The sequence below is a fragment of the Acomys russatus genome, chromosome 4 (genome assembly GCF_903995435.1).
Source record: "Acomys russatus chromosome 4, mAcoRus1.1, whole genome shotgun sequence".
Lineage (NCBI taxonomy): Eukaryota > Metazoa > Chordata > Mammalia > Rodentia > Muridae > Acomys > Acomys russatus.
In genome coordinates, this window is record NC_067140.1 from 32477265 (window position 1) to 32493287 (window position 16023).

Genomic DNA, 16023 nt, shown 5'->3' on the forward strand with positions numbered 1-16023 from the left:
CAAATCTCGGAATGTGGAGTGGACATGTGCATGTGCACACACACGCTAAAGAAAGCAGACCATACAATGTATTATATGACAGAATTTGGTTCTGTTTCTAAGCTTTATAAAAAGCAGGCATGAGAGTGTATAAGCTGACGTGACTGCTCCATGGTAGGATTAAGGGGGAGGTTTTTAATTGTAGCTATAAGTGAAAGAACAGCCAGAGGCATCTGGAAGAGTCCAGAGCAGAGATAAAAAGAAAATAGCCTGAAGAGGTGAGCAGACTGGGCCTAGCCGTGGGAGAAGCAGAAGGAGAGAGAGAGAGAGAGAGAGAGAGAGAGAGAGAGAGAGAGAGAGAGAGAGAGAGAGAGAGAGAGAGAGAGAGAGGGAGAGAGAGTGTTGGGGGGTGGGAGGGTGGGGGATAAAGACAAAAGAGAGACCAAGGGAGAATGTAGCTGAAACAGCAGGGTTATAAGGAGGATGAGAAGCTGGGAGCAGAGATGTTTCTGAGTGGGAGGAAGTTCATGTTAGATGGGAGAGGTGAGAAGAGCTAAGAAGAGACAGGCTGCCAGCATGGACTCTGAAATATGTAACAGGTAATTGTGATACCGAGGGAACCAAGAGGCCAGCATGCTAATACACTTCAGACAGCCCCTTGCCCTGCCTCTGATAAGTGAAATGGCTCCTATTGATAGAGGGGAAGCAGATTCACAAGCTCCTGAGGAAGGCTGCCTTTTGTCTAACCACCAGAATTTTGGAAAATGGAGTTTCCTTTGTACCTGATGGAAAGTTCATAAGTGGTCAGTGACCTTAAATTCAGGACAGCTCTGATTGGCTCAATCTTGCAATGAGTTGGCTTCATTCAATTCTTAATGCACAGACAGCAGAACGGCTCAGTTTCCCTAGCTGCTTACAGCTCTGTCTTGTCTCCTGCTTCATGTTATAGGTCACCAGCTGACACTGAGGAAAGGAAAATACACGCTATCCGTTTCCCACATTTGAATGGAAGGAAGCACAGAGATATGAGCAGGGGAAGGGTCCTGCCACCAGAAGTATCTGCTGGGAGCAGTAGGCTTGCCCTTTCTCCTAGTGTGAGGATATGACGCAAGGCCAAGACTGGTAGTACCTCAAATGCTAACTGTGCTTTACTTTCTTGAGTTCAGTAAATAGTATTGAATTTCTTGGGTTTAGTAAATTGTAAGGACAGCATCTTCGAGCAAGAACCTGAGACTCAGTAATTCTATAACTGCTCAGGCTTGGGTCTAGTGATTCCACATAGGACACAGACGTAAGCACCAGGAATTCTCATTGCTGTGCATAGTGAGTATATTTAAACCAAAGTTTAATAGAATTAAGTTTTAATTGCATTTTGTGTGTGTGTTTGTGTGTGTGTTTGTGTGTGTGTGTGTATGTGTGTTTGCATAGAGCACATGTGAAGGTCAGGACAACTTTGGAGATTCTATTGTTTTTTTTCTTCCACCATATAGGTCCTGGTAATCAAACTCAGGTCATCAGGTTTGACAGCATGTGTCTTTACCACTAGGTCACCTCTCTGTCAAGTAAGGTTTATAAATCCATTCAAGTCTCCTATAATAAAATAGAGCACAGCTTTGTAGATTTCAGCCACAAAGTTCTCCACCTCCTTTACTGCAGATCTCATTTTCAGGGGCATGATGCAGATTTTGTATTTGGACATGAGGATAGATAGCCTTTGGATTGGGCATGTCTACCTACTTGGGTACCAACAGCCAATGAGCATCTTTACTCAGTTTGCAGCATCTTATCTCCACTCTGTTAACTGCTGTCCTAATCAGGGTGCACTGGGGCTAAGTATCAGCACTTACGGACAAAAAGAGACAAACATCCAAACCACACAGACAGGGTCACCCCATAGGACATATTCCTTTGTCATCTGTATTTGAAAATCTCACCTAACAGATTCAATGGTTTATTCCCATTAGACCATGGAAATCAGTAGACATAAGCCAATGATCAAGGCTGGGTTTAAATACATGGCACTCAATTTTAAAAATGCCTCCAAACTGGGATTCATTTAAGTTTCTCTTTAATATTCCAAGAGCATCACCAGCTGGGTGGTGGTGGCACAGGCTTTTAATCTCAGAACTCAGGAGGCAGAGGCAGGTGGATCTCTGTGAGTTTGAGGCCAACCTGGTCTACAGACTTCCAGGACAGCCAAGGCTTCACAGAGAAACCCTGTCTCAAACACACACACCCCCACCCACCCACCCACACACCCACCACCACCACCACCACCACCACCACCACCACCACCACCACCACCACCACCAAAACCAACCGACCAACCAACAAACAAAAAATCTAAAACCCAAAAGCATCAGGTCACTTTAAAAAATGTCAGAGCTCTCTACCAGTGAAGGATAGGAGCTGTGTGTGTATGTGTGGTGTATGTATTCTGTCAGCAATCTTCCTGAAAGGGGAAGGTGTGTGTAAATGTCACTCTGTTAGAGCCAAGCTTTATGTCCTGGTTAGATTTTTTTTTTTCCTTTTTGTCAGTGTTGTCACAAGCTTAAGTTATCTGGAATGGGGTAAGCCCTACTGAGGACACACCTCCATCAGATTGCCTTTGGGCAAGTCTGTACGACATTTTTGTGCTTAACGTTGCTGTGGGCGGAAAGAGGAAGCCAGTAAGCAAAACGCCTTGGTGGGCTCTGCTTCAGCTCATGCCTCCGGGTCCTTGCCTTGAGTTCCTGCCCTGACTTCCCTCTGTCAGGAACCGTGATCAGGACACGTGAGAGGAAAAAGCATGTTCCTTCCCAGGTTGCTTTTAGTTATGTTTCTTATCTCACCAATAGAAAGCAAGCTACCAAACACACCATCACACACGCTTGGTTGTCTCCAGAAATACCCAGGGAGAATGAAAACTGAAGATTTTAAATGAGTCAAACCCAGGGAAGTTGCCTAAGTTAACAAAGGAGTCACAGACGTAGAAGGCAGGAGCATCAGGGGCAGGGGCACTTGCTCAGAGTTTCAGGAGCCAGAGGATGCAGACCTGTGCACCCTCCTGCTCATCTTGCTTCTTGCGGTAGCTCTGTACAATCACTTGGTCCTTTATTCCCGATGCAGAGTGGAGCCCAACTACAAACACAACTTTCTAACTAATGATGGCTTTCATATTACATATGGTGCAGAAAGAGGGGCTGTGATAGAAACCTCATATACATAAGGTGCAGAAGGAGGGGCTGTGATGGAGACCCCATTTAGTAGTCTCTAACCATATGTCGCTATGGAGACAGGGACAGCACCCCCAATGGGGACCGCTGCTTGGTGGGAACCAATACAGGTTACACTGCTGCTGAGCTTTCCTTTTCAAACTCTGTTCCTTGGAACTGCAGTACTTTCTTTGCTATCATGATACTTTGATTTTCTCACTCTCAGTGCATCTGCTTTTTAAATATTAGCATTTTGGGGACTCCGTCCTTGTCATTTTCTTTACCACCCTGCACTCTTTTCTTTGAGAGAACCCGAGACACTAAATAAACATGGCCTCCAGTAAGCATGTTATTCCAGCATGATACCAATGCCCGGGCCATTTCTCCTTAGAGCTTCCTTTTTGATGAGTGACATGGACATCTATGTACTTAGCAAAGTCAGAAAACTCTCTAGTCAATTCACACATGCTGAAGTTTTCAGCCCTTCTTCCCTCACAGAATCTCTACCACTCTTGGCTCCTTTTCACCCTGCTTTGGCAGTAGTTCACTCTTGCTGAGATTCCCCCCGCCCCCTTAGTTATTTTGCTGAAAAACAACCAACAGTTCTAGCACTCAGTCCTTGGCACACTTGGGTGCTCACTTGTATACTGTCCCTGCTCCCATCTAGAGACAACTCCTGCCTCTGTGTCTTGGGTCCCTTAACCTTCCTGCTCTCCTTCCTACTCCTTCCACTCCTTCTAGAGAACTTTATATTTTGAAATACAGTGAGCTCTTTTCTGCACCTTTCATTTCTTCCCCTTTGTTAGATTATTCTTAGGCAAATGTGCTGCAACATATTCTATTTTTATAAACATTAAAAAAAAAAAAAAAACAAAACTCAAACATCCTCAATCTCTCGGTCTCTTCCAACTACACCCCACTTTTCTACACTCCGGTAAAGCTTGCCATTTCTATTTCCTCATCTCCTTCGAACCCCATTTCATACAAGGTTTTAAAAGATTACCAACAACCTCCAGTGCAGGACGTATTCTGCCTTCACCTAAGTCAGTATCTCAGGAGGTACCTACTGGGTGAACCAATGATCCTCTTGTTTGCTCTTTTAAACACTTCTGACTTGTGGATAAACACTTGTTTGCACTTTTTCCTATCTTACTGTCTACTTTTTTTTTTTTTTTACTACAGTTCTCCTGTCTCTTTCCAGCCTCTAAACGTAGGCTAAAATGCCCTATTAATTAATTGTTGATCCATTCTCCATTCTATATTAGTTCCTCAGACATTTCCAGCCAAGCTCATGATGCAAAAACAAACACACACACACGCAAACAACAACCATGTGCATACACGGCTCACAATCATAGTTTTTATTTGGCCTGTCCTTCACCGAGCAGGATGATATTCATGTAGCCAACTGTCACATCTCTACTTGACAGTTCCAGAGGCAGCACAAGTGTAGTCTGTATAAAACCACGGCTTTCCTCCTCAGTCTGCTCATTCCTAAACCTCTGTCGTCCTTTAGGCTGCACCGGCTGTTCAGGAGCTGACTTCCTTGCTCTCTCTATGGCATTCTCCACAATCTGTTTTTAGGAAAGTTCTGTTTTATCCTAAACATGGTCACCTCTCACCTTCTTTTCTCCCATGTGTCTGACTGAAGCCAATATTATGGCTTGTGTGCGTGTGTGTGTTTGTGTATATGTGAGTGTGCATGCATGTGTCTGCATGTGAGTGTGTGTGTGTTTGTGTGTGTGTGCCCTCGTGCTTGTCATGTATGTACAAGTGGAAAATAGAAGTCAACAATGGGAGACGTCCTCTAATCCCTCCATCTTATGTTTTGAGAAAGGGTCTCTCACTGAACACATAGCATACTGATTACTAGGTTGGCTAGTCAGTGAACCCTAGGATCCAGCTATCTATGGTCCAACTACCCTTCCCCCACCACCAAAGCCCCACTAGTACCAGGGTTCAAGATATGTACCACCTCACCTGGCTTTTATATGGGTGCTAGGACTCGAAACTCAGGGCCTTGCTTATGCAGCAAGCAGTTACTGTCTGAGCCATCTCCCAGCCTGCTTCATGGATACTTTGAAAGTATCACCCTAACTGGTCTTCTTGCCTCTACTCTCACCCCACCATAGTCTATTCTTAGCCGAAGAATCCTGTTAAAATGTAAATTCAATCATTTTATCCTGTTCAAAACCTTCCAACTAGCTTTCTTTTGGAAGAAAGCCCAAATTATTAAAACAATCTGCCACAAAATAAACATGAAGCTCTTACCCTTCCGTTTCTACTACAATCATATCTGCTGGCATATTGTCTATTGCTTCCCAAGCCTTTGACTAGTCTCTCTGTATGGAGCCCTCTAATGTTGTATATGGGGATGGCCCAGAGTCTATAGCCGCCTCTAATACTGAAGGAACAAGAATGCCCTCTTCATAAGCATCACACTATAATGAGTATAGTCAGTGGTGTGGAAACTGTTGCATTAGTTAGGTGCTGAAGATCCACATGCATGGAAACTGTGTGAAATCGATCATCTTTCCCTTACAGCGAGGGTTACTAGAGTTCATGTGACTTTCAGAAAGGTTTCATACTAGTTCTCCTGAGGCAGAGACATTGAAGAGAAACGGCGCCTGTGACGCACCACCAGTTAACGATTGTAATGGTACAGTAAGCTGAAGCAGCACTTGGGAAGGCAAGGAGCTGTTTTCAGGGCTAAGTATGTAGATACGTATAACTGTGCTCAGGACACATACTGACTTCATGGATTTCCTTTACCATGAAGGCAGTCATGGTTAAACAGAAACTTAGGGGAGAGAAAATCCACGATCTCTGTGGGAAATGCAATACTACTGCATACTTCAGTCATGAATTCTCAACTACGGTTCTGGAAATTAATTAAGCATTAACTAAGGCATCTCCAGGAATTAATGGATGAACTTATTTGCTACACAGCTAGATTTAGCTTCCTAAAACCCTGGAGGATGTTCTTAAAACCGTCTTTGTGTTCTTTCAATGATGACAGCAACACTGGTTGAGCTCCTACTGTTTCTGGCATTCAGCAGGCGCTTACCACTACACACGGAAGAGGTGGTGTTGTACAGAAGAGGGTAAAACTGCATGCAGCGGATCAGCTTCAGGCTGCTCTCACACTCGGGGCACTCAGTCGTTAGCTGCAAGGCCCGTCTGAAGGCTTCAAGTGCCCCGCTGACATTCTTCAGAGCAAGGTAAGCATTTCCCAGGCTCAAAAAGGTCAGGGGCTGCAGAGCAGAGGAGAAGACATCAGGGGAATGCAAATGAACTGCTGTCTTTTGAGAAGCAGAAAACCTTTTCATTATATTTCTTTGAGCTCCTTAGGTTGTTTGGTAAAGGTCACTGCTAACTTGTTCATTTTATTCATAACAGCCAGTTCTACACTGTACAATATATGGAAGTATACCTTTTTATAAATATTAAAAAAAAAAAAACACCAAAAGTTGTAACTACTTTTAAGTTTTGAACTCAATGAATTATTACATATGAATATATCCTTGAAAGTGCTACTCAACTCAATATATAAAACAATTAGAAAGTTTCCAGTATCCCAGAGGTTCCCAACTCTATCCACAAAGCAAGCACTATGGATACATTGTAGCTTCTACCCCCCACACTAACTCTGCCCTTGCAATGTTCATATGATGAACATGTACATATGTAAAGTGCATTTTTAAGAGCTCCTTTACTTAATCTAGAATTAGTTCATGTTTCTAAACTGGGATGTTTAATGCACGCCTGTGATCCCAGTACTTGACAGGCAGAGGACCATCATGAGCTGTGAGGCCAGTTTCACCTATCATAGTGAGATCATTTTAGAAAACCAAATATTTTTATTAAAAGACTAAGAAATGTTAAAACAATGAAGTTGCATTAGAAATAGTTTTATGTCTGTTAGTTCAGAGGTAATACAGCATTGCTAAGAGCACGGGCTCCATGGTCAGTGGCCCTGAGTTCAAATCAAAGCTGGTTAGTTCTGATGCCTTTAAGTCCCTATGTGTATTTAACTCATTTATCAAGAGGAAAGTCTATCTCCTAAGGCTATTCTGCTGATAAAATCAACTGTTATATGTTAAATGCTTGGATGGTTGTTAGAGCTAGTTAAAAAAAAATTCTAGTGAAGGAAAGAAAGCGAAGTGTACAATTAAGGTGAAGATATAAGTACAATGAAAATTTGTAGCTCTTGCTTATGTACTGGCCCAAACTTTTTGATGGACTGTTTGGCTGGGGAAGGTACCACAACTATCAAAATATTTACTATTTCATTGACTTATTAATTTCAGTGCTATGATAATTACCTGGAACACAGAAAAGGCTCTGGTAGGAACCATTATTGACAATAATTTTTAAGACTGTTAGCCACCTAAAGAGTAAGTCCTGGCATGAGACTCCACAGACGATACAACCATTTAAATATAATTTAAAATAATGGCTTTAAAACTATATAGTAACAGTTTTTTTAAATGTAGTTCAGCTTTAAGGATCACTATGAAATACTTGCATAGAATTCCTGGTCAGTATTTGCAAATGCTAACAGCTGGGGAGGGAATGTTGGTTAAGGTATATTTTCCATATACTCATCCTGATTCACTGACAGTGCTTCACAAACTAAATGTAGCTATACATCTAAGTGCATAGAAAGACAACTGTCTCTGAGAGCTCGATTTTTCCTTCTTCAGAGAACTGTCACCTAGCTGCCTTAGCTGGTGGCAGCAGCAAGTGAGCATCAGAGGCATCACGGACCACAGCAGCACTGGGCATTCCTAAGGCATGCCTATGCCACACATCTCGGTACAAGGATACCATCTGTTCTCACTGTACCATGTCTGCTGCAGAGCAAGCGCTGGCGAGTATCTGATGGACTGACTAGCAACCTGACTTGCTAGAAAGTATAGAGCTTACAACATTATGCTTAAAATTCACTTGCAAACATGTGAACTCTTAATGGGCAACATGTAATATATTTCAAATTTTAGTTTCACACTACTTCTAAAGGATTCTCTGCAGATAAAAGATATAATCATTAAGGTGTTAGGTGAGGACAACTTAAGTGGCTGTCTATTACAACTGTAGTTCATCAAATTTAATGTGGTACCTTAAAAAAAAAGAATTAAGAGTAACAAAGCAGTCATGCTGGGCACGGTCACCCATATGTGTCACCTTGGCACTGAACCTAGGGTGTTGTTCATACTACCACTGAGCCACATTCCCAGTCTTCTGCTTATTATTTCTGACCAAGACAACTGTTTCTAAATGTGCATCAGAAGATGTAACTATATCTATAAATTACATATTGCATCTGTAAATAGCATAGTACTGAGCAAGGAACATTCAATAATGCGTGGGATAGAATAAGAGCCACGTGTTGCAGACTGACATAGAAAGTGACAGCATATTTTCATAGCTATACAAGTTTTATTTACATGTATATTTAAAAAAAGATAAATAAGCATTATAAATTTCACTCATTCAAGTTTGAAAAGAGCTAGCACAGTGGTACATACATATAATCTTGGGTCAGAAGCCTGAGGCAGGAGAATTATGAACTGAGATGAGCTCTGGCTAAAGAGCCTGATTCTGTCTTAAAATAAATAAATTATATTTTGATAATTTATTTATTTTCTTGGAATATATAAACTCTACTCTGAAAAGCAAACCTGACATTCTTTTATCCCTCCTAGGCTAAAACAAGGCACGCACTACAACCAAGCTATTCTCACCGCAACACACAGCTGTAAGAAAGCGAGTAAGGAGTGCCTCACCTCGGAGCTGTTGACGGCCAGGGCTTGCAGGAGCAGCTTAGTGGCATCCAGATGAAGGCCATAATGAATCAAAAGGTTGGCCAGGTTGACAAGAGGAATGTCCTGGTACTGAAGCGGAGCTAAGTTCAACGCCCTCTGAAGGCAGGCGATAGCGAAAGTGCTGTTTCCTACCGCTCTCCAGTACAGTCCTGCTTCGTTCAGAATGAGCCAGACAGGAGCATTTGGCTGAGAATATCAAAGCAGTTCCCTTAGATGAAAGTAGAGTACTGGCTCTAAATAGAATCTTTAATAAATACATCAAAAACTTTGTAAGTATTTAGGTTTTAGAGGCCTCAAACAAATGACTTACCTTGTTAATAGCATGAAATAGGAAAGACCCGATTTCTTCCTCTGGGACAGTATAGTTTTTAATACGGGAAAGTAAAATCTGAAAATATCAAAAAGAAGACTGGCTTAATTGAAAATAACAGAGAAGACACCTAGAAGAATCTCTCTGATGGCAGTCCTTACACGGGTGCCACAGAGTTCTTGTGTGTGTGTGTGTGTGTGTGTGTTTTGTTTGTGGGCATTCCTGTGTATACATGTGTATGTGTGACATGTGGACACCAGAGGTGTCCTCTCCTCTGCCACTGTCTACTTTTTGAGATACAGTCTGTCATTGAACTTGGAACTTACTGACTGGCTAGACTAGCTGGCTAGTAAACGCCAGGAGTCTTCCTGCCTCTACCTAGCCTTAGCAATTGAGAGATTATAAACCATGCCCAGCTTTTACACAGGCGCAGGGATCTGACCTCGGCTCCCCATGCTTGTGTGGCAAACATTTAACCCACTTCGGCATTTCCATATCCCCAAGATCAATCACTCATGTGGGATCATACGTGCGACATGAGTATATTAACACACTAACAAGTATCCACTGGCTCACATACATGCTCTAGTTTCCTTCAACTATAAAAATTAAAAGATACACACACATTCTCCCTCCCTTTCCTCTCTCTGTCTCTGTATATCTGTCTTCCTGTCTCTCTTTGCAGTAATATACTCTCTCCCACTAAAGGTAACCTATGTGTGTAGAATCTAATGAAAAAGCATCCAGATTCAACAAGATACATACTGGATGTAGTAAAACGCTGCACTCTTCCCAAGCGGGAGAGCACGCGCCCCCAATTCAGCTACTGTATCTTCTGTAGTGCTTATGTAATTGTGAGCAACTCTAAAGAAAGGTCATGCCTTAACCATCTTTGTGTCCTCAGAACCCACAACAGTACCTGGTAAACGGTCATTTTCCTGCTTTAGTGGATGTGAACTAAATCTAAGTAGTCACTATACACAGTTTAAAATAATAACAACAACAAAAGACAAATTAGTTGGCATGGTCTGTTTTCTTATAAAAAGATGATGATTATTTTGTTTGTAGTTTTATAGTAGTTACATTTGTTAAAATATGGTAGTCTACATATTATCTCTGGAATAGACAACCAGTCATATGTAGTAATAGAGTACTTGTAGCATACACAACTAATAGGTACAAAGGCAACAGTGTTAACAGAATTTACTCATAATTTTGCTGAAGGGCTATCATATTAATAGATTCCTAAGGACCCCACATAGGGCCAGAGCAAGGCTGACAAGGCCAGAGCAGAACTTTCAAGCTCTTAATTATATAAACCTGTGGAAGCTCAGAGGGCTCAAAGCTAAACTGGACTAGTCAGGATGACCTCCATTATAGAGAGGCCCGTGTGTCTCATCTTCAGAAGAATTCTCTGGGCTCGAGGGACTTGCAGTGCTCAGCTGGACTCCATACACTGCAGCCCCAAGGAGCATCTCTGGAGGCTCTGTTGATAAGAAGCACGGCTGACCCCTCAGTCATCTCATCAATTCTTAATGCTATGTTAGTTTCTTAGACGGGAAACTAGCTAAGGCCCTTCCTTTAAGTTTCTGTTCCAGCTAAGAGGCTTCTGAAGTCACCCAGAATGGACGGCAATGAACAGCAGCCTGAGGGAGCCTTACTTTGCGTGCATGGTCATCGGGTATTTTGGCTTTCAGATCCATGCGGACCTCTAATTCTTTGACTAAGTAGGACAGAGTGTGGCTTTTTCTGAAGTCAGTTATGGAACAGTCAGGGGTTTGGGCCTCCTCTTCTGAAGAATAATCATCACTGGTCAGTTCGTGGATCCTGGCACAAGAAAAAGGAACAAGATTCATATTTTCAAAGTTTGGGTGAGTTCAAGACAAAGACTTAACCTTTCAAGTCCAAGGCTGGTGCTCTCAAAGAACCGCCAGAAGACAATCATGCAGAGTCAGGTGGTTGCCAAATCCATCAGCACTTGCCTGAGTCCTTTGTTCTCCGGAGGCAGAAAATACGTTGGCAATTCCCCACCAAGAGGAACTCTGGGATAGCTGTCTGTACAATCTGCTCTTTTAGGCCAAAGAATATGTTGTTTGTCCTATGAAAGAAACAAATCTTCTCATAGATTACTTTAATTTTTTGGGTTTGTTTTGGCAGACAGGGTCTCTCTGTGTAGCCTTGACTGTCCTGGACTTGCTTTGTAGACCTGGCTGGCCTTGAACTCACAGCGATCCACCTGCCTCTGTCTTTTGAGTGCTGGGATTAAAGGCATGCGCCACCACCGCCCAGCTCTCATAGCTTACTTTAAACTCAACATTTCAACATGCTAAATGAACTGTTAAAAGAATTTAGGCATATTCGGGGTTGGAGTGATGGTTCAGAGGTTAAGAGCACTGAGTGCTCTTCTAGAGGACCCAGGTTCCATTATAAGCACCCACATGGCAGCTCATAACTATTTCTATCTCCAGTTCTAGGGGATCTGATGCCCTCTTCTGTCTTACATAGGCACTTCATGCATGTAATATACATATATACATGCAGGAAAAACATTCATATACATAAAAATAAGAAAAATAAATCTAAAAATATTTTTAAAGTATTCGTGGTAGTTTGAATAAGTATGGCCCCTTAGGCTCATAAATTTGAATGCTTAGTCATCAGTGAGTGGTGCTATTTGAAAGGATTAGAAGGATTAGGATTTATGGCCTTGTTGGAAGAAGTATGTCACTAGAGGTGGGCTGTGAGATTTCAAAAGTCCACACAAAACCCAGTGTCTTCCTCTCTGCCTGAGGGTCAGGATGTACTTTTCCAGCACCCTGCCTGCAGCCATGCTCCCTCCTGTGATGATAATGGACTAACCATCTGAAAACGTAAGCAAACCCCAGTTAAGTGCTTTCTTTTATAAGAGTTGCCTTGGTCATGGTGTCAACAGAACAGCAACTAAGACAGTACACAAGATGACTGAACAGAAAAGTAATATTTTCAGATAAGTGTGGGTGCTTTGCCTAATCTTACAATATTTCTTCTACCAATTCTTAGTCTAATTTACTGCTTTGATCCATCACAGGCTGGCTAGGTACAGGACAGGTCTACGTTAGCTGAGCCAAGGAAACACAAGGACAGACTAGTGGCATGACGAGTAGCAGGTCGCAGTCTCATGTGAACAAAAGGACTGCTGCCCCAGTTATGTGCTTGGCACCGTAAGAGAGAAGGAAATAAGTCACTGGTAATGTCACTGGCTACTTGGGATCATCTGAGCCTCAAGTTTAGGCTATCTATCTTTGGACTTTGTATAATAAGGGATACATCCTTTGTTTGGCAGCACAATTTGTGACCTGTACCTGAAAATAATATTGACAAAACAAACAAATCCCAACCATTTGGCATTTGGATAAATGCCAAAAATTAATAATCCATTTAGTAAGGCAGCTCCAACACTCAGGCAATCCTCTTGTCTGAGCTTCCGGCCAATTCCTTTAGCAATGTGTAAAATGTTCACTTTCCTTCATATGACTAACTGCACTAAAGACCTGCTAATACCTTGAAGCTACCAAACTATGAGGATTTTGCATTATATAATAATTAGCTCTAATGGCTGAATTAATTGTTTGAATAAACATCCAATTAACTTCTGAAAATTTAATGTTAAATAAAAAGTAGACATTTTTGTTCTCATGTCCTGGCTAGCATACAACCTAGCTAATATACAACTTTTTTGTGGTAGCCTAGAAATGCATTTACCAATGTGGCCACTGTATGCACCGTCCATTAGCATAAAGCTTCAACAGGGCAAGAAGCTTATCTACTACATCCTAGTATCAGCCTAGCATTCAGTACTAGTGAAGAAGACACAAGCTACTAATTACCCCGCATGCAAAGCTGGAATCAGGGCTTTCATCTGCCCTAGTTGATTGTGAGGAACCCAGGAAAGAGTTTCCTGACGCCATAATTCCCTAACAGAATGCCTTCCACTTAATAGTAATTTCACTTAATGCGCACCGCACTAGCTGAATATTGTTGGGCCACATGAAACACTGCAGTGGAGGCCACTGCTTTGTTAGACCATGTCTGCCGGAGAAAACTGCTTCACCATTCTCTACACACTTACCCTGTATGCATCAGAGTCACGGCCCCAGACCCAGAGAACAGAATGGGCTACAGGAGAAGACTTGATAGAGTCACTGACATCACTCTGATTCGTAGGGACATCGAAGTTCACAGACATCATACTGGAGGTTGATGAATCATCACCAAACTAGAAAATGAGAACTTTAATCAAATTGTGAGTAGAAATGGAGTTATGAGGAATTCTTTACTTAAATCAAACTCGTAGTGAACATTCATCAATAATCTAATAGAAATTCAGAAAGCAGGTCAGCAATGAGCAATGGGAAATTGACTTCTTAGAACTATGCCCCAACGGTTATTTTCTCAGGTAGTTAACAACTCTTGCTCAGCTTTGCCACAGAGGGTGAAAAGAAACATGGATTGTTTTCCTGTCCTTTTATTTTCTTTTATAGTTTTCCAACTTTAGATTCAGTGATTAACCAAGTAGGCAATTTATTCCTCCTCCTGCCAAAACCAAAATGGTTATTATTCTATAAAATTAGTACTCTGGTTAGAATTAAAGAAGCTGAAGAACATATTCTTAGAGGCTGGAGAGAGCTCAGTGGTTAAGAGCACTCACTGCCCTTGCAGAGGAGCTGGCTAGGTTCCCAGCACCTACATAGCAGCTCACAACCTCTGGAATGTCAGGTTCAGAGAATCTCATACACTCTGCAGGCACCAGGCACACACATGATACACATTATGTACATGCAGGCAAAACACTCATACACATGAAAAATAACAATAACAATTTTAAAGTATTCTTAAGAATTTTATGTGGCTATCATTTAGAAATTATATACTACTGCCAATTCCAAATTTAATCTTTAGCAGTAAAGAGAACTAGAAAAATAAAGCATCACACACACACACCCCTTCCTTAAAACAAGATAAAACATACACTTATCAGATACCATAGTTCTACTGGTTTCTATGGCCAATGAGAAAAGGAGCACAGAAGGGATGGATAGGAAAGACTTGAGAGAAAGGAACAAGCAAGCTAACTGTGCACCTCTAGGCTTTATGAATAGAAACACACTCTTCTGCTACACAGAAGCAAGATAACTGAAACCAGCAGGACATCAGAAGCCACACTAGACTTCAGTCGTATTTCTTTCTTTCTTTCTTTCTTTTTTTCAAGACAAGGTTTCTCTGTGTGGCCTTGGCTATCCTAGACTCGCTTTGTAGACCAGGCTGGCCTCGAACTCACAGCAATCCACCTGCCTCTGCCTCCCAAATGCTGGGATTAAAGGCGTGTGCCACCACGCCCAGCCCTTTAGTCATATTTCTAAACCTTTGTAGAGTGCTTGAGCTTACGACGGAGCTACATTCTCAGTGGTAGGACTCTTTATTCACTGTCTTGAAAGCCAAACATGGAGGAATGCTAGCAGCTGGTCCATGGACATCACAGGAGTGTCTGCTCCATATTGCTGCTGCCCTTCCTGAAAGGCCAATATATCCTTGTTTCTTACTGTTACTAGTAATGTTGTCTGGGGTTTGTCCAGGTAAAGGGCTCAAACTAGCTTATGGTTTGCTCCCCTAGAAATGCTTTCCCAAGTCATATTTTAACAGTTTGTCTCTAGAAAATAATCTAGGACAGTGCACAGTGGTTCCTATGAAGGATAGGGTAAATGTTGGGTTTGTTTTTTATATCTTTTTTATGATTGCTGATCTGGTTGTGCATGCTCCCTGTATCACTCACTGAGCTACAGTTTCATACCACTCAGTATAATTGTATTTATATATTATTTCTTCCAAAATAGCCTGGAATGGCTGCATGTGATGGTATGCATGAGTATGTGTGTGTTCTGTATGTATGCATACAGAGACAGGTAAGAGAAAGCACATGCCTAGCAATGGTGCTTATTTAGTACTTTTTTTTTTTTTTTTTTTTGAGGCAGTGTAATTTTGTTGGCATTTCTGGTGGGGCAATATAATGAGACTTTAGGAAAGAGATCGTTCTCTCTTCCACATTTAAATAATACTTTAGAACAGCAGTTCTCAACCTGTGGGTCATAGCCCCTCTGGGGTCACATATCACATATCTACATTATGATCCATAACAGTCGCAAAGCTACAGTAATGAGGTAACAACAGAATATTTTTATGGTTGGGGTCAGCACAACATGAGGAACTGTATTAAAGGGTCGCAGCATTAGGAGGGTTGAGGACCACTGCCTCAGAAGGATAAATTAAAGCTGAGTGAAACACCAGTCACAGCTTAATTCTAGATCCCATAGCAAAGACAGAAGAATCAAAAGCACATGAATGTAGACACAGTGCTAGTACTTTGGAAAATGAAATGTTATCCATGCAACTGATAATTTACAACACAATCTGCATTCATACATATAATAATAAACAATAAAAATCTTAAAAGCTTTAAGTGGTAGTCACACATTTTAGCAATTGAATTTACAAAAGTCAAAGGAATAAAACATATTATTTATACACAAGTGATAGTAAAGACCAAGAAAAGGACCTGAACATAGTCCACATTTTCAAAGATATCTCCTCGATGGTAGCGCACAGGTTGGTCCCACTGGCAGTGTAAACTATGCTGCTGGTTCACCAGGCGGCATATCTGATGGTTTCCTGGGGCAAG

General features: G+C 41.7%; 1 protein-coding gene across 1 annotated transcript in view; it reads right to left on the reverse strand.

Annotated features, from left to right (window-relative positions):
- Ttc17 (tetratricopeptide repeat domain 17) overlaps positions 1–16023 on the reverse strand; it is a 104810-nt gene that overhangs the window by 52862 nt on the left and 35925 nt on the right. The window contains exons 10-16 of the mRNA XM_051144204.1: positions 15901–16013; positions 13420–13566; positions 11294–11409; positions 10973–11138; positions 9312–9389; positions 8963–9187; positions 6241–6427 (exon numbers count right to left, since the gene is read on the reverse strand). Of these exons, the coding sequence (XP_051000161.1) occupies positions 6241–6427; positions 8963–9187; positions 9312–9389; positions 10973–11138; positions 11294–11409; positions 13420–13566; positions 15901–16013 (1032 nt within the window). The remainder of the gene's footprint in view (positions 1–6240; positions 6428–8962; positions 9188–9311; positions 9390–10972; positions 11139–11293; positions 11410–13419; positions 13567–15900; positions 16014–16023) is intronic.